General features: G+C 25.6%; 2 protein-coding genes across 2 annotated transcripts; one reads left to right on the top strand and one right to left on the bottom strand.

Moving 5' to 3' along the window:
- Positions 1 to 12,252: 12,252 nt before the first annotated feature.
- Bfra_006158 (uncharacterized protein) lies at positions 12,253 to 13,107 on the bottom strand (the record flags this gene model as incomplete). The annotated part of the gene is made up of 1 exon (XM_037336531.1): positions 12,253 to 13,107. One exon carries the CDS (start codon positions 13,105 to 13,107, stop codon positions 12,253 to 12,255), a length of 855 nt encoding a protein of 284 aa, XP_037191741.1.
- Positions 13,108 to 14,275: 1,168 nt separating this feature from the next.
- On the top strand, positions 14,276 to 20,181 carry Bfra_006157 (putative transcription-silencing protein clr2 protein; the record flags this gene model as incomplete). The annotated part of the gene is made up of 6 exons (XM_037336530.1): positions 14,276 to 15,210; positions 15,268 to 16,222; positions 16,318 to 17,597; positions 17,669 to 17,946; positions 18,303 to 18,464; positions 18,557 to 20,181. 6 exons carry the CDS (start codon positions 14,276 to 14,278, stop codon positions 20,179 to 20,181), a joined length of 5,235 nt encoding a protein of 1,744 aa, XP_037191740.1.
- Positions 20,182 to 20,584: the final 403 nt, after the last annotated feature.

The following is a 20,584-nucleotide window of genomic DNA, read 5'->3' as shown; positions in this document are numbered from 1 at the left end:
TTTTATTATTCAAATTAACCTTTTCGAATTAAGGTTTAAGGTAAAATTTTATTATATCTTATTAAAATAACAAAAAATTATAGTAACGTAATGTATGGGGAACTCGGACATATAGGGAACTCGGATAATTTTAGCCTATCACCAATTTGAAATTGCAATAACTTTTATTATATATATTCAATCATTTTCTATATTTATTCAAATTGAAGAGAAGTTTTAAAAGATTATAATTTCATTTCAATTGAAAGAATTTAAATTAATTAGAAAGGCTATAGAGCATTTTGAAGTTTCTAAGTCTATTTTAGTTGATAAACTAACTAAAAAGAAAATACATTCCCAAATCTATAAAATAGTTCAAATTCTTTCAAACATAAAAGAAAATACTCTTATATAATGGATTTCATGATTTATTATTATTGGATTCTTTATTATACTTATATTAGTAAAGGAAATAGTTAATGAAATTCGTTTTCGATGTATTCGGGTTGTATTATTTTGAAATCCTATTTTGATAGAAATTCCATTTATAGGCTACAAATGGATTTATAGATTCCAAAAACAATATTCAGAATTTAAAATATATTATTTATATCAATTAGAGTTTAATCAGATTAAAAAAGTAATTCTAAAGAATATTCAGATTTGGTTTGATATATTTTGTATATATTTTATTGAATAAAAATATAAACTAAATGATATGTATAATATGAATAAAATTGGATTTAGAGTTGGAAATATTTAAAGTATTTGTATAATAATTAATTCTATTTAGAAATCGAATTAAAAAGTTATAATTAATAAATAAAAATAAATAATTATATTTGAATATATTAATGTAGTTAGAAATGCTTTATTATTTATAATTATTTTTAAGATTTAGAATATAAATTCTATATGGATTTCAAAGGATATATTTTAAAACTAATAGTTTTTTATTAGTATAAATAAATAAACCTTAAATAGTTATAAATTAGAATAATTAAAAAGAGTTTTCAAATTAGAATTCAAGAAAGTATTAAATAATCAATCTCGACTTTTAATTATAAATAGTTATTTAAACTATATTACAAATAGCTTTATTACTTTCTATATAAATAATAATATTGATTTATTTATATTATTTTCTTATTATTTTTATTTGCTTTAACTATTTGATATTATAATATATAAATTAATAAAATAATATTATATTTTAAAGATTAATCAATATTCTTAAATTAATATAAAATGAATCCAAAAAGCTAAATAAATAGAACTCTTTTAAAATATTAGAAAAAAAGTATTGAATTCTTTTAATATTAAAGCTGATTAAAGAGAAATTAGTTTAATATTTTTTGTCCTACAAAAAATACTTAATTTATTATTATTTAATTTCTTTTAGTAATCTTCTATTCTATAAATAAGAATTCTCAATCAAAACCTAAATTTGTTTATATTTAAAAGTTCTTTTCCAAATAAAACAAAATTAAAGCAAATAAATTAAATCTTTAATATAATTCTAATAAACAATGGTTTTTTTATATTACTAACTCATTGATATACTAAAAAAATAATTAGACTTATAGAATCTCAAAATACTAAAATAGTTTTACTTCAGAAATAGCTTTTTAATATTCAAAAAATAATTGAAACTCAAAAAAAAAGAATTAAAAACAAAAAAATTAAATTATAAAATTAATTTGTTTTTAGTACTAAAAAAGTATTGAAAATAATACATAAAATAAAAAAAAAACCAAAAAAGAAAAAGTTATAAAAATGATTATACAAACACTCAATTAAAGAATTAGAAAAAAAGATTGAAAAAGAAAAACTAAAGAATAATTTAAATAATTTGAAATTGAAATTAAAGAATTATATAGTTTATAAAACAAAATTATATATAAAATAATTAAAAAAATATTCAAATTTTCTATATATTCAAATTCCTTATATATTATATTATATTAAATATAATTTTATTTAATAATTTTTAAATAAATTAATAATATAAATAATATCAAATTATTATTTAAAAAAGTATTTAACGTAGTTTATTATCGAGTGAGTTATATCATCAAATAGGCCACTTTCATCTTAATTGATACCTTCAATTTCAATATACGTTTTATTAATCATTTATAATGTAATTTAATAATAACAAGGCATATTTACTTCTAGCTATTAAAGCTATTCGAAAAAACAAAAAACTAAGTATTCGAAAAGCTTCTTAGTTGTATAATATATTTCATATAATATTTAATCATAGAATAAATGGTTTACTTTTTTGTATTGAAATTTAAGTAAATCGATATAATCTTATAAAAATAGAAGAGAAAGTTATTATTGTATATATAATTGATTTGAATATAAAAAGGTTTTTATTTAAAATCAAAGGTATAGAAGATATAATAAATTATATTTTTAAATCAAAAGATGTGAAATATATTGAAAAGCTCTGGGCATATTGATTTATAAAGTGTTATAACAAATTAAGAATATGTTTTAATTATATTTATAATTTTCAGAAAGCTTTTTATAAAAATCCTAAGTTTATTGAAAACTGATTCTAATTAATATTAAATATAAAAACAAAATTTGGGATATTAGATTGTAATATATAGAATTTTAATAAAACAGACTTTATAATAGGAATTATAAATACTAATATAGTTGTTACTAATATTGAGAGATATAATAAAAGCAAAACTATACAATTAGGCAATCGAGAATGAGCAATAGTGATTATATATGGTAATAGTGAGAGGAATATTATACCTTTGTTTTTAATAATTTAAGAATAGATGTATTTTTCTAATTGGTATATAGAAACCAATCTTTCTGTAGATTAAGCTATTAAATCTATAAGTAATAGATAAACAAATAATAAAACAGAATTAAAATAATTGAAATATTTTGATAAATATATAAAAAATCGAATTAAGAATAGATATAGAATATTAATACTGGATAGATATAAAAGTTATAAATTAATACTATTTCAAAACTATTACAAAAAGAATAATATAAAATGTATATATTTATTATTATATTCAAGTTATTTAACTCAATCTCTTAATATTAGATATTTTAATATCCTAAAATAAGAGTATAGTATTCAAATTAAGAGATTTATAAAAGTATATATCAATTATATCTCAAAAATCGAATTCTTTATAGCTTTCAAAGCTATATATTAATAGTCAATTACAAATAAGAATATGAAAATAGGGTTCTAAGAAGCAGGATTAATTTTATTTGATTCTAAAGCAGTACTTTTTAAATTAGATATTTAAATCCATATCCCTATTCCTTCTCCTTTCAATTTGAATCTCTAAATCTCTTAAACTCCTTATAATCCTAAAAAAGTTCTTTTTTAATCAATATTAATTAAATCTCAAATAGATTATTATTAATTAAGCTCTTTTATACCTTTATTTGAGATTGTATTAGCTCTAGTTAAAGATATAGAGAAATTAGTATATAAAAATATATTTCTAAATATAGAAAACCATATACTTTAAAAAGCTAATAAAGTATTAAGCTAATATTAATATATAAAAAAAACATAAATATATTAAAAAGGAGTATTTACTAAATAAGAGGCTTTTAATATATTATCTCAACAAAAAGTTGATATTTAGATTTAATATAATAAGCATTAAAATAAAGGAAATCCTAATAGGGAAATATCTTTTAATAGATACTATAATATATATGGAAAATTAGGCTATAATTCAAGAACTTATCAAAATAATATAATAGATTCTAGATTATTAGATTTTTAATAGTTTTAATCAATTCATTTAATGGTTATTGAATAATATGAAATTAAAGGTATTAATTGAGGTGAAAGTGGCCCACTCGATGATATAGCCTATTCGATGATAAACTATGTTAATATTTTTAAATATATTTAGAATTATTATTATTCTATATTCATATTCTAATATCTATTCCAATTTTATTAATATTCTTTTAATAATACTTTTATTTATATTTAATATTCCTAATTTACAGAAATAAATAAATAAAAACAAATAAAAATAAATAAAAACAAATAAAAGCAAATTTAAAAAAAATTAGTTTTTGTATTCTTAAAAACCTTTTTATATTATAACAAGATTAATATTATCAATTTCTATAGCTTTTTTTAATATTTATTATAATAATTTAGTATTCCTTTTTATAATAATAATTTATTTCATATATTATATTATATTCTATAGAATTATATATTTTAATATATATTTATATAAAAGGAATAAAGATTTATTATCAAAACAAATAGCTAATATTATTTCTATAATTTTTTGTAATACTTCGATTATTAAGGATTGAAATCGGAAATCTGTTTTAATTGTTTAAGCTATTTATTATATAAACTTTATAAATATTATTTGGAATATAAGATTTATTCAAATATTAATATAAAACTTAATCTTTTTTGATAAAAGCTTTATATAAAGTTAATTTAATAATTCGATATTTAAATTTAATAAATAATTTCTATTTATTTAGATTACAAACTCTCTTTTTATTAAATAAAATCTTTTTTAATTTATATTTGAAAATAAATATTTTAGACTTTTTAATACTTTTTTTAGTTTTAAGCTTTTTATTAATAATAGACTTTTTTATTTTAATATTTTTGATTATTTTGTTATTATATTAACTTCTTATATTATTTATACAATCTTTAGATTCAATAAAAAAGAAAAATGAAACAAAGAAGTTTTAATGAAATAGAATAAAAAAGTTTTAATGAAATAAAATAGGAAATTGTTTTTAAGAATATTTTGGAAAGTAAAAAAAGAAAGAATTTGATTTATAAATTGAAATATTCTAAAGTTTTTGTAAAGCTTTTTGATTTACTATATTCTTTAATCATTTAGTAATCTTTGCTTTTTTTTAATTTAATAAGTTTTTATAAATACTATTTTTGTATTAATATTATAAGATTTTTTATATTATTCAAAAAGGTTGAAACACTTTATATATAATTTTGAGCCTTTCAATAAATAAAAATATTAATAGTATTATTATAATAAAATAAAAAGTTATATATATCAAAAAAAGTGATTATAATTAACATAACGTATGAGGAACTTGAATATATGAGGAACTCGAACACTTTTTCAATTATTCTATATATAATCTTATTCTACAAACTACACAATCCTTCAATTCCAATTCCAAATCACTTAAACTATTCTCTAGCTTTTTTTCTTCAATCTCTTTTTCTAATTCTTTAATTAGACATTTATATAACCATCCTCATAGCTTTTTCTTCTTCGATTTTTTTTTGCTTTATATACCATTTTCAATATTTCCTTAATACTAAAAACAAATTGATCTTATAATTTGACTCTTTTATCTTTAATTCTCTTTTTTCGAGTTTCAATTATCTTCTAAGTATTAGAGAGCTATTTCCGAAATAGGGCTATCTCAGTATTTTGAAATTCTATAAATCTAATTATTCTCTTAATATATTAATAAATTAATGATATAGAAAAATTACTATTTATTAAAGCTATATTAAAAATCTAATTTGCTTATCTTAATTCTATTTTATCTAAAAAAGAACTTCTAAATATAAACAAATTTAAGTTTTAATTAAAGATTCTTATTTATAAAATAAAAGATTATTAAGAGAAATTAAATAATAATAAATCAAGTATTTTTTATAAAATAAAAAATATTAAATCAGCTTTTTTTTAATTAGTTTTAATATTAAAAGAATTTAATACTTTTTTTCTAATATTTTGAAAAAGTTCTATCTATTCAATTTTTTAGATTTGTTTTATATTAATTTGAGAATATTAATTAATTTTTAAAGTATAATATTGTTTTATTGGTTTATATATTACAATATTAAATAATTAAAGTAAATAAAAGTAATAAGGAGATAATATAAATAAATCAATATTATTATTTATATAGAAAATAATAAAGTTATTTATAATATAATTTGAATAACTATTCATAATCAAAAGTTAAGATTGATTATTTAATACTTTTTTAAATTCTAATTTAAAAACCCTTTTTAATTATTCTAATTTATAATTATTTAAGATTCATTTATTTATATTAATAGAGAATTATTAGTTTTAAAATATATCCTTTAAAATCTATATAGAATTTATATTCTAAACCTTGAAAATAATTATAGATAATAAAGCATTTCCAATTATATTAATATATTCAAATATAATTATTTATTTTTACTTATTAGCTATAACTTTTCAATTCAATTTCTAAATAGAATTAATTATTATATAAATATTTTGAGTATTTCTAATTTCAAATCTGGTTTTATTTATATTATATATATTATTTAATTTATACTTTTATTTAATAAGATATATATGAAATATATTAAATCAAGTCTAAATATTCTTTGGAATTACTTTTTTAGTTTAATTAAATTTTAATTGATATGAATAATATATTTTAAGTTTTAAATGTTGTTTTTAGAATCTATAAATTCATTTGTAATCTATAAATGGAATTTCTATTAAAATAAGATTCTGAAATAATATAACCCAAATATATTAAAGATGAATTTTATTAATTATTTTCTTTATTAATATAAATATAATAAAAAATCTAATAATAATAAGTTGTGAAATCTATTGTATAAAAATATTTTCTTTTATATTTAAAAGAATTTGAGTTATTTTATAAATTTAAGAATATATTTTCTTTTTAGTTAATTTATTAGCTAAAATAAATTTAAAAACTTCAAAATACTCTATAGCCTTTTTAATTAATTTAAATTCTTTTAATTGAAATGAAATTATAATCTTTTAAAGTTTTTTTTCAATTTGAATAGATATAGAAAATAATTGAATATATATAATAAAAGTTATTATAATTTCAAGTTGATAATAGGCTAAAAGTATTCGAGTTCCTCATATATCCAAGTTCCCTATATATTATATTATAATCTTTTTATTATAATATTATTTCAAATCAGAAAAAAGAAGTATTTATATAAAGAATTCCAAAATTCTATTTATAGAGTAAATAAAGCAAATATAATTATATAACTTAATATATTATTTATACTTTTGCTTTTTAATATTAATTAAGATTAATATCTATAATTAATTATTATTTTTCAAGCTTTTTTGTAATGAAGATTTATTTTTCTTTTTAGTTTAATTTATATTTCAAATATTAATTTAATTGAATTAAAACAATTAAAAGACATTTATATTTTCTATTTAAGATTATATTTTTTAAAAGATTAAAGATATTATAACAATTAAAAAGCATTAATAACAAAGCTTTTAATAAATATTACAAAAATATAAATAAATATTTATTCAATTCTTATTCTATTTATAAATAAAAAAGGTAATAGAATCTTTTCTTTAATATATATATAGTATATAAAGCTAAAGAGAATATAAGAATTAAAATTATTTATTATATTAATAAATTAAAAAAATCTTTATTATATTAAAATATAAATAAAAATAATTGAAAAATATTGGAAAAGAAAAAGAAAAAAGAAATTCTTAATTCAATAAAAATAGAAAAATAGATATCAGATTATAATATTTATTAATTTATTTATTAACTTTTAATAATTTTAAATTTGATTTGAAAGTAAATAAGCTTATCCTAAATAAGACTGATTTGTTTAATCCTTTAATTGAAATTGATATTAATATCGATTTATAATTTGAAATAAATAAGCAAAAGGAAAATAATAATCTTTTTGATTTTAAAACTATTAATAATAATAATAGAAATAAGTTTAATAATAATAGTTATTTAAATAAGAAAAAAGAAAAGAAAAAGATAAAAAAAAAAAAAAGGAAAAGAAGATAGTAAAATAAAAATGGATATTGATAATTTCAATAAAAAGGAGATAAAATGATTAGAAGAAAAAATAAGATTCAAAATCTCTAATAAATGAAAAGAGTATATTAATAATAATATTTAAAGAAGATTAAGTAAGATAGATCATTTTTCTATAGGTTTTTAAGTTTTAATAATTTAAACTAATAATAAAATAGATTATAATATAGATTTATAATCTTTTATATTGAAAGAATTATTAGAGTAAAATATATTACAAATTGAAAACTACTTTATAAACTTTGATTTTCAGTATATTATTATTGAGTTATAACTAAATAATTTATTAAAAAATAAAATTAATTATTAATAATAATTTTTGCTTTTAGATTTAATAATCTTTTTTATTTATACTTTTTATTTATATTTTTTATTTATATTTTTTATTTATATTTTTTTATTTATTAAATAAATATTTTGAAATCCTTATTAATATATTTAAATACTCTAAGAAATTATTATATCAATTATTCAATTATTTATAAAAAACTATTTAATAAAATCTTTTTATATAAACTCTAGAAAAATTAAATCAATTAATAAATTAATTAAATTCTAATTATTTTTCTTTTTCTAATTTATATAAATAATAAATCTATTTATAGAAAGAATATAAATATAGTATAAAATAATATAAATTCTAGTAATTAAAGTAAATTATAATCTAGAGGAGTAAGGATATATAGAATTTACTTTTTTTCTTGGAGGAGGATAAGAATTCTGAAAAATATGTTAAGTTTTTATATATTTTTTCAAAGTATGATATAAAAAAGTTGAATAATTATTTTTATTTGTAATTTTCAAAATAAGAGGGATATATAGTAATAATAGTAATAATAATAATAATAATAATATTATTATTATTGATTATAATATAAATTCGAAAATTGTTTATATAGATATTATTGTGGTAAAGTGTAATCTTTGAGAATTATTAAAAAATATATTAATAAAGAGTATTATATTGATATATAAATAAATAAAAATAATTGAAATATTTATTTTTTTGGATTAAAGAAAGTATATAGTTATTAGAGATATTTAATTAATAAATTAATTAATTAAGCTATTTTTTATAGATATAATCAAAAGAAATAATCTTTTAATATTTATATTATTAATAATAATAATTAATATTCAAAAAAGATATTTAGTTTTAATATAAATAATAAAGAAAACAATAATATTATTTGGGGGTATATAAAAAACAAAATCAAAAGAATATTGGATAAAATCTAGGTAATAAAGGACTTTTTAAATGAGGGGGAAGGAAGAGATATAAGAGGGTAATAGATTGAATTAAATATAGATTTAGAATTTATAATTCGAAAGCTAAATTGTATATAATATAATTCAAATAAGAGTTTGAATAATAATAATATAAATGATAATAACGGATTTGATAGTAATAATAAATTGAATCAAATAGACTAAAGTAATTTAAGTATTTCTATTTTATTTAATAATAAATTAATCTTTAATAGATATCAAAATACTAGTTGATTAAATTATATTCGAAATATAAATTATATATATTGAATAGTAAAAGATAATTGAATTTATTATGAAATATAGGGATTATATTACTAATGTCTTTAATTCCTTTTTAAATATTTGAAGGAAGAATATATAGTTTTGAAATAAAACGGGTTTATAATTTAAATGGATTGATTATTGTATTAAAAGCTATATGGCTTATACTGAAAGTAAGAGTGTAAATGATTCCTATAGCTATAGATTATATAAGGAATTCAAATAGTATAAAGAAACAAATAAAAAAGGAGAAAAATGTTTAAGAAAGTAATATCTCTTTTTTCCTTTAAAAAGAAAATTAAATATACAATTCAAATCTTTTAAAACTAAATATCTAATAACTTATAAAACTAGTTTTAATAGAATCAAAAATTGAGATAGAAATAAAGAATAGAGGGATATTTTTAATAACGATTTATATTAGAATTATTATAGAAAAAAACTTGGTTTATTTTAGAAATAAAATATCTCTATATTCTATCTTTATAGATTAATATTAATTAAAAATACAGTAAAAGATATAACTTTAGTATTATTACAAAATGATATCTAAATAATTAGAATCAATAATTATTATATATACCCTATTATTCTATTTAATTTCAATTTTTCTTTAAACAAATAAATAAAAAAATAGAACTTTTTATTATCTTATTTAATATCAAAATCAAGAAAGATTAATAATTTAGATTCTTTTTTATAATCTATAATAAATAAAATACTAATTTTAAATAAAAGTATTTATAATTTAAATAAATATAATAATTTTAAATATTGGTTATACAACTTTTTTATAAAAAAACTGTTTATATTATATATATAAATTATTATTATATCTAGAAATAGTCCTAGGAAAACTAAGACTATAAGATTAAAGGAGTTTAATAATATATATTACCTATATCATTATTATATAATTTATAATATTTATAAATCTAATAATAGTTTTTATTATATTCTATACACTACAGCTCAATTACAAAATGAAAGTTTAGAACTAAGAAATAATATTCGATTTCAATTAAGAAAATAAAAAAGAATATAAATAAATAAAATAACAAAAAATAAATATTAGGGATTTACACATAATTCTATATTACTCAAACTCGAGTTAATTTATTTTATAAAAAGTATTAGAATTAATATAATATATTATATCTTACAAAATATAATATAGATCTTTATTTTTTATAGAAAGATAAATAATTCAATCTAAATAATAAGAAATTCTATAAGAAAAAGATTAAAGAGTTAAAAAAGAAATGGAAATAATAAAAAGACAAGGTATTATTATCAATATTAAAAAAAGGAAATCTTTTACTATATAAAATAAGAAATATAATTACATTATAGATATCAGATTTAGAAGATATTAAATACAATTTAAAGAATTAAAGAAAGAATGGATTAGATAAGAAAGTGTTTTTAATATTATATATTATACCAAAAAAAGAATAGCGTTAATTAAATATTATTTAAAAAAAAACAAGATATATAATTCTCTTATAGTTTGGATAAGATATTAAATATATAAATAAATATTGGAAGGAATATAAAACTACAAAATAAAAGGAATTTCTGATATAGAATAAAATTATTCTTTTAATAAATTTATTAGAGTTTAAATCTTATTTAAAGAATTTTATTTTACTAAAAGATATATATATTTTATATTACAAAAGATTAATATTAAAAAAAGATATAGATAATCTTGAATAGAAATTAAGGGAATTTATATGAACATTTCAAGAGTTATATTATCAGAGTAAAGAAGATTATATAAAAGTATATAAAATCAATTAATACTCTTTGCTTTATTTAAATATAAAAATCTAATCTTTTGAATTTTTATTTATATATAAATAGAAAAATTCTAATATAAAATAATAATATAAATTAAAGATTTAGATTTAAAATAAATATTTTAAGTATAACTAATAAAAAAATATATTAATATTTATAAAAATATAGTAATTAATATGATTGATATAAATAAAACTTTATTAAATTAATTAATATAAATGGAATATATAAATCATTTATTAAAATCCAAGAATTATTATAAATAGAAAAAAAGCTATTTAAAGTAAAACCTAGAATTCCTAATAATATTTAGGGTATTTCTTGATATAAATCTAAATTATATATAATTTAGTTTAATTAAATAGTATTTTAAAGGGAAAGATTTAAAATAATAATTAATCAATAAGAATTCTATAAAACTCTTTAAAAAAGTAAGAATTGATATCAATATAATAATAGAAATGAAAATTAAATAAAATATTTTAATAAAGAATTGTAATGATTTGTATATATAGTAGTATTTAAAAGGAAAAACTAAAAAGCAATATAAAAGGATATAAATTATTATATAAAATTATAATTAAAAAGAGATTATAATAGTATAAGAGTTTTGTTTTATATGAAAATATAGAAAATGGGACTTTTTAATAATTAATAGATTTGTTAATAAGAGATTTAGTAAATTGAAGACTATAAAATTAAGAGAAATAAGGGATATCATTAAAAGGATAAAAGTAATAGAGAATTGTAAAAGTTATTGGGATAGGTTTATAGTATTGATTTTATAAAATAGACTTTATTTTGATTAGAAAATAGAAAATATTTTATATTGTAATAGTATTACTTTTATATTTGTTTATAATTGGATTTCAAAATAATCAATTTTATAATTATATTTTCATTTTTTCTATCAAAATTTAATAATAAATGGATTATAAAAAGAATCAATTTGATTTGTTAATAATAAAGAGCTCTATTCATTATTAATAAATATATATATCAATATTGTAATATATGAAATAGAAATTTATATGGGGATTTATATTGAATTTATCTTTGTCCAGAATATTAACTTTGCCACCACAGGGTTGGTATCCTTCTCGCAGATTGTCTAGATGTAGATGGAGATTCAAGATAATCAGTTTTCGAAGTCAAACCTCTCGCAGATTGTTCGCCGGATTCTGAAGATCCCGAGACTAATCGTCTTATAAATCTAGAAGGGATAGAAAAGCCACTAGATAACCCTACATTACCTTGTTGGTTTGCAGCCAATCTTCTTGAAGATTGGGAAGATGCTGGGAATAATAATGGTGGAGGCAGTAAAGCATATGCATTACCCTGATTAGGACGAGAAATGTTAGCCCGTGAAGGACTACTCACACCTGAATCAAGATCGCCTGGAATAGGAGAATTTTCACTTCTTGATGCTGGTGAAAATAATGTCGGCATTGAAGTATACCTATCTCCTGACCTTGAATGAACATCATCAGTAATTGGAGAGTTACTCATAATCAAATCATTCCCACCTGAAATGGAAGATTTCCCACTTCTCGATTTCTTCTCAATCGATCTTGACTTACTAGGGGTATCATCAAATCTTCTCTTTGGAGTTGATACTGATCTCTCATCTTTTGGATTCCAAATATGCCCCAACTCACCATACCTCTTTTTCCAATCCATACCATACCAGGCTTCCCATTTCTCAACCATTTCTCCATACTTATTCTTCATTTCTTCTTCTTCAATGTGATAGATTTCATTCTTACCTTTGATTTCTTCCAAAAGTTGGACTTCGTGTAGTAATGATCCATCTTCCCTATGCCATTTATCATGAATCTTCCAAATTTGGTAGACTGGGTTACCAAAACCATCAACTGATGCTTGCTTGGGCCCTTTTGGGTCAAAGATCATAAGATAACTCATGATGTAGAATTTGTTATTCGGGCTTATCAGGCGACCGATTTTTTACTCAAAAGAGAACGGGAAGGGGAAGTGAGCTCCTGAAAAGATCTCTTACAACCAAACTACAAGACTTTCGTCAAGTAGCAAATAGATTTATAAGAGGTCTTGTCAAAAGAGAATATGTGCAGTATACCTTTGAATGATAAATAGAATTTGTAAAAGTTGTTGTCTGGTGAGTGTATACTTGAAGTTATCGGATATTCAAGATGAGACGATCTACCTACTACCTCCAGCTTAACCTCGCTAGCGTACTAGACTAGACATTGAAAAAATGTTCACCGCCTAAACAATAAAATATACTGACCGACCGAAGATAGAAAAAGTAAACTGCCTGTGATTAGATAGAATACCTTAGCCTCATAGTTCATAATTAGTCTTAGCCTTGCGTGTTGTTATCACGTGATTCGCTTCAAACCTTCCGCACGATATATCAAAACAAATCTCAGATCTTTCGCGATCTTCTTTTTTCTTCTTCGAGCATCGTAAACTTAACTGCAAGTTACCCCCAATTTCTATCATGATGCTCCAAATTTATAAAGACCTTCTTGCTGGGATCAATTGAATCAATTGGAATGAAAATTCGAATACGTCGAATGCGCCAAAATTCCAGATGCGCCGTTGCTTGGAGACTTTGACCGCAGATGACAAGGTCGCGCAGTTGACTGCAGATATCAACACTACAACACCAAGACAAAATTCAACTCAAATTACTGCCTCAGCATCATAGCGACATTCATTTCATACAATTAGCTCAACGCCACGTCGACATTCAACTCAAATCAATGCCACAAATTTACTGCGACATTGAACATCAGATCTCAGCTTGAAGGTCTCGAACAATCTACCAGAATCTTTGCTAACGTATTTTTCTTTGACAGTACCAAATATTTACCAATAGTATCTATTGGTAGACCTAATTACCTTGGCGCGGAACCCATTGCTTCTTTCGAGAGCTCTGGGCCCTACAATTATCGACCTTTCCCTTTTTTAAACTTTCCTTTCGGTGCAATTCGCCAGTCGACGAAAGTCTTCTGGTCTTGCTTGATTGGAATTTTTTTCGAATTTATTCACCCCCCGCTCTCTTTTGAGCAAAAAATCGGTCGCCTAATAAGCCCGAATAATAACTACAATGGCATCTAATGCTACCACTCCTGCCGCAGGTCAAACTGCTGGTAATGGAGCACCTATCGCACCACCTGGCGCAACAACTCCTGCTCCAGTAGTAGATATTGACATTGGTGTGAATCAACAACCAGTGATCGAAGAAACCAGAAAGCGCAAGCAGGAAGGTTTCGAAGATACTCGTCCAAAACAATTAGCATTGCCCAAGAATAATGATAGTCCAGCAGAACGTGCTTTGACTGAGTTCAGGATCATTAAGAATGATCTTCTCACTTGGTATAGTAGAAACCGAGCACGAGATTACCCAGGTCCAAAGACTCTTGCTGGTAGGATCAATGCAAGCAGATCTGCCATCCTAATTCTCAAGGAAATTGGGAGAGGTGCTACCGAAATGCATGAAATTAGAGTCAAGTTTGATATGTTCAGTCAAGCACCAAGATTGAGAATATTCGCTGGTAATTATCATTTCTCTTTACATAGTCACAATTTTGTTGATTTGACTGCAACCGATCAATTCTGGAAGCAAAAGATTCATCTAGTTACCGGAACAAGTGATAAGGCTAAGAATGCGAGCAGAGCAGAAATTGCAAAGATTCTAGCAACTGATTTCCAAAGTCCTTGTCAAAGAGATGTTGATCGATTGATCGACTTTGCTCAAGGAAATAGAGAACCGCTACTTGAGTTCTTTGGATTTAGGTTAGTTGGACCATTCTTTTGGGATGAAAAACCACAATCAGCCGGTGATTTCGTAGCATGGGAAGCGTTCATGACTAAACTCAGCCATGGTCGATTCCACGCAACATTGGTGCGCTCTCTTGACCCTCTTAGTAGAGCATCTTTCGAATTCCATGATTCTCATTGGAAATCTCAAATGGAAGCCAGCATCAGACACGGTGTTTATCCTTTCTATAGGAAGGCCATTGGAGGTCCAGCTGGAGAAGTGTTCAAGGACTGGGAGAAGAATCCTGACATCAAGCTTATGCATCAAAGATGAATGAGATATCCACATCTTGCCGAAGAATTGAAGAGTTATGCATCCCATGCAGCTCGAAGATCTTTCGGTTCACCAAGAGATATACAAATTGGCTTGAGTCTTGGTGTCATTTACGAGGGCATGTGGGAGAACTACAACATTGGCCGTTACTTCAATCCTGATATTACACACCAATGTACAGTCAAGAGCCGAAAAGGACCCTTCATACAATTACATGAAACTGTTGAAAAAGATGAGAACTTTGTCATGCCTGAAGTCGCTCCAGGTACTCATATGAAGTTTACCGTTGTACCTCTGCCTATTGATTCAGAAGCACCAAAGGAACCAGAAGCCGAACCTGGATTTACCTTGGTTAAGGGTATGAAGCAAAAGAAAAAGGTTATGCCACCTGGTGGTTGGATGCCTGAAACTGAGGTCGTTCACGCTCGTGTCCTGTCAATCGATACTCAGATGGACTTCGTACTTGGATTTCAAATCGTCAACGCAGAGTACCGGCAAGCATTCAGCAACAATGCTAATTTAGAGATTTGCATCACCATGGAAAGAAATACGATCCCCGCCAGTCGCATGTTGATGGCTATTGCGAAAATTTGCAGTCAACCCAGGGCGGTAAACGAATGGAAGCAACGAAAGTTTCTCATGGGTCATGGAGTCGAGAATGAAGGTCCCTCTATCTATGATGAATACAAAGATCAGATGACCATTCAACAGAGAGGTGCTTTCGACTATTTGTGCAGATCAATGGACATGAACAAGCAGCAATTGCGTGCATGGGAGTTAATGTTTTACAATAACTGTCACACTAGCCTTCTTCAAGGTCCACCAGGAACTGGAAAGACAAAGACTTTTGCTGGTCAAGGTTTAGGACTTGCATTATGTGGAGTGAAGACTCTCATAAATGCTCCTTCGAACACAGCCGCAAAAGAAGTAATAACCAAGCTTCTTGATATGTTGGCCACTGTTCGTGACAAGTTCCCTCAAGTTGATGAATGGTTTGACATTGTTTATCTTCCAACTCGTGGTACTACCATATCCGATCTAAAGGAATCTGACAGGAGATCTTTTCTTCCTTGACTTCCAAGGTGAAGATTGTGATTTGCACTTGCAATACTGCACATCTCCTTCAAGGATATGGTTACAAGCCACAAGCCTGCCTCACGGATGAAGCTGCATTCGGTGCTGAACCAGAAGTCTTGATTCCAGCCACACTGTGTGCTTCCAAGAATCAATACTCTGGTGATCACAAGCAATTGCACCCAGTCGTTAAATCTGCCGGTCACAATGAGTTCTCAAACCAGTATGGTTTGTCGTTGTTTGAGCGATTCTTCAATCATCACAGCGTTAACTTGGTGAGATTCAACATGAATTATCGCATGTGCAAGAGAATCGCAAACTTCCCTGGTATTGCGACGTATGGATTCTCGGCCTCTCATCCTAGTACCATGGTGGAAAGCGAAACATTGAAGTACTATAATCAATGGTGGAACTCCGACAGTGCTGAACCATACAGAGCTACACGCCGTGCACCTGCATTCGGTGGACCCAAGGACGATAATGCCCAACGCTTGTTCATCAATGTGAAAGATGGTAAATCTGCACCGAGAGAAGGCGGAAAATCCAAGAGAAACTTCGCAAACATCAACGCCGTCTGTGACTTCACCATAGACTTGTTCAGACATGAACCCACTGTTGATGTCGCCAAGATTGATCTCGATAAAATCACAGTCTTGACACCATACAGGGAAGAATTGCATGAGATCTCTAGACAAGTCATGATGAGATTAAAGGCCGAGTATCCCAAGATTGAGAGATTCCCTCGATTCCTAACCATCGATAGTACACAAGGTGGTGAGAACGAAATCGTCTTGCTTGCAGTGACTCCTGCCGATCAATATAATGGTGGACTCATTGGATTCTTAAGTGAATGGAATCGCATGAACGTCGCCTTGACCCGTGGTAAGAGTGTCATGGTCATTTTCGGTAACTTGGATCTCTGGCGTTCGCAATTGATTGTCATCACTCGGAATTTGAGAGCTAAGAACTTTGCGCTCATGATTATGGATGTCCTAAATCTTGGTGATGTCATTGACGTTGATGGTGATAATTGGCTTCCAAAGACATTTGCTCAATTGAGGAATGGTCGTCAAACTTGGACCATGGAAATTGAGAAGACTCGTAAGGAGGATTCTCAATTAACTCCTCTGGCCAAATCGCTTTTATCTACGCACCAGGATCCAGCAATCAAGACCGGATATGAGCAGAAACTTCTTGCCGAATTGGTCGCATTGAGAAAGGTAGCAGACGATTTCGAGAAATTGAAGGAAGCTGGCGTCGAGTACATTTGCCTTCTTTTGGACCAGCTGAACAAACTGTCGAGGGAGTTCCAGAGGTAGAAGAAGAAGATAGTGAGGGTATCGCCATGCGAACCATGTTTGAGGAAGCTTCAATGAAGGACAAGGCAGAGAAGAAGGATGCTGACGGAGATGAGGCCATGAAGGATGACAATGGAATCTCTTTAATAGATGAGGCCTCAGCTACAATTGCATCTCAAATTTCTAAGGAGGCTGCAGATCGTGAAAAGGCTGTCGAGAAATCATCTGGGGACGATACTGTAATGTCCACAGATGAAGCTGCTCTCGAGAAGGAGGTGCTTGATATTATGAACAGCCTTGCTTCGAGATTTGGTAGTTTTTATAGTTTTGGAGTTGGTGGAGTGATTTTACTAGTAATTAGATATTAATAAATACTTTTTTTTTCCCTTGATTAATTGTCTTGAATGATATGTGAGGATGTGAGGTTAGAATTAAAGACGCGCTTATCATTGAAGCTTGATTTGAGATGAAATTTTATATTAATAATCAATACCAGAATCTCAAGGCACGTATACCCACATTCACTCAAACTAGAACCTAGCTCAACCCCACAACTTTTATCTCAAGGTTACTATCACATCTTCTAAATTCCATCAATAGTTAATTGTTTCTACCATATACAATTGCCATCATGGCACCATTTCATCCTATCACTATTTGTAGATCAGATGGTCAATTAGAAGTCATTACAAAGACAGGTATCAAAGAATCAAATCAACCAACAGCAGCTCAATTGAATGATAAAGAAGATGCCGAAGGAATTGTTGATTTTTACAAGAAACTCGATTATGATGAACCAAAAGCTATAGATTGGAGAAGAAAGATTGGTGGTATGTTGATGCATTATTTGGGAGGAAAAGAACATTCTGGTAATACATACGGCATTCCCAAAGTTCCATAACATCAACTAACTTCATCGCAGATAGGAATTACGTACTTAAAGATCTACCCGAAGGATATGTTTTATGGGAACACCTCAAATATAATAAGAATAAACTGGAGGCAGAGATGAAGAAGGAAAAGGGTCGACACACAGCCGGAGTTTATGAACGACAAGATACATATTTATATGGACATCCACAAGGTCGAAAGAAGAGATATCGAAGTCCGGCAGATTTTTTCCCGCATGTACTTTGGTTAAGTACGGATCCAGATGGCGACTCAAGGAATTGTTCATGCAAAGTTTGTTCACCATTTGGAGAGGATGATCTACAAGAAGAAACAATCAAACAAGACAACGGCGCAATATTGAAGAAGGAGATAACCAAGGCAACTGCTCCGATCGTCAACATACCACCTCCAAAGAAGGAAATCAAAAAGGATAGCATGCCAATTGTTAGCATACCTCAAAAGGCAGTCTCTACTTCCGGATCGACACCTTCTGGATCCGTAACTTCTGGATCATCAAAGTCATCACCTCAACCGACTTCATCAATTCGATCACAAGAACAAAAACTCGATAGTACACCTGATACTGGACTCATTTATCGTACAGGAGAATTGGTCTGGTTTAATAGAGGACATGCTTGGGGTCTCGCAGTTGTATCAAAGAGAAGATATGAACATTTTCAAGCGGAATATTTGGTTCAACCACTTTCTCACCCACTTTCACATTCACCTGCTCAAATCAAGGATCAAGAATCGATTAGACCTTGGCTTGCTTGGAGTGTACCTCAAACGACAATCAGTTCAATCAATAATATTCCTTACGATGAAGTACCTTGGGATCGTATTGTGCGAGGTGAATATGGTGGAGGTGATTACCAAGTTGATGGTAGCATCTTGGCCGCAAAAGTTATTGATGGAAGTTATTCCCTTTTTGATAGACTTGAAAAAGCCATCGTATCTCCTGGAGAAATACATTACAATGGAATGTTTCTCGGAGCTGAAAAGATTTGGGTTGGCGAACCAGTTCGTTTACGTGTTGATGGGGATTCAATTGTGGTTCTCGTGGTTCAAAAACTTATCGAACGTACAGTACAAACAAATCCACTTTTGACTGTTGTAACATTTGTGGGTGATATTTACAAATTTGTCGAAATGCCAATGCCTTATAACAATCGATCACAATGGCCAACACCTGATTTACCTGCTCGAATGGTTTCTGATTTAAGATTCCGTAATGAAGTAGCAGATAATGCTAAGAAACGTACTTGGTATGAATGGCAGTTGCTAGAACCAGCAGCTCGTCGAGGATTAGCTGATATTAAAGGACGTTGGTATGAAACTCGACTTTTATTACCAGTTTTAAGAGGTATGGAAGCTTATCAACTTGGTATTGGAAGAGGTGAAACTAGTGATGCTAGTTTATGGATGAATGGAAGAGGTGATACTATTGGAGGGACTGGAAAGAGACAAAAGAATAGAAGGACAACATTAGGAAAATCAGTTCCAGATAATTATCAAGTTGGTAGAGGTTTAGATGGTCCTCCAGCTGATAATATCTTTCCTGAACCAACAATTCCACAACCAAGTGTTGTCATACCAGATATTGATCAATTTATGGATTTAGATGGTGTTGGAACTGGCAATGGATATAATGTTTGAGATGGTAGAGTTGGAGTTACATTTGTTACTAGTTATGATGTGGATGAATTACTAGAAGGCGTTTTTATGGTAGACATACGAATATGTGGATATGTATTATAGGAAAGCATAAGATACCCCGAATATGTAACGGGCGTAAATGGGATAGCGGGGTATGTATCTAATAAGAAAGTTGCATTAGACTTCGAGAAGATTTGTGGTTTTATGATATTTACTAATGGACTTGGGAATTCTGAGAAATTAATGTCGCCACAAGAGTCTCAACATTATGGTGGAAGTGATATCAGGTTTCGGCTTGAATGAATTTGGGACTATTTATAAATCACCACTCAAAACAGAATGGGTCGGTCAAGGCAAGCTCCATTTTCTTCACACTTTCGAAAGGTCTTCATAAATCGGCTTC

The sequence above is a fragment of the Botrytis fragariae genome (genome assembly GCF_013461495.1).
Source record: "Botrytis fragariae strain BVB16 chromosome Unknown tig00000075, whole genome shotgun sequence".
Classification (NCBI taxonomy): Eukaryota; Fungi; Ascomycota; class Leotiomycetes; order Helotiales; family Sclerotiniaceae; genus Botrytis; species Botrytis fragariae.
Note: the sequence above shows the minus strand (reverse complement) of the source record. Positions and strands in the feature narration are given on the sequence as shown.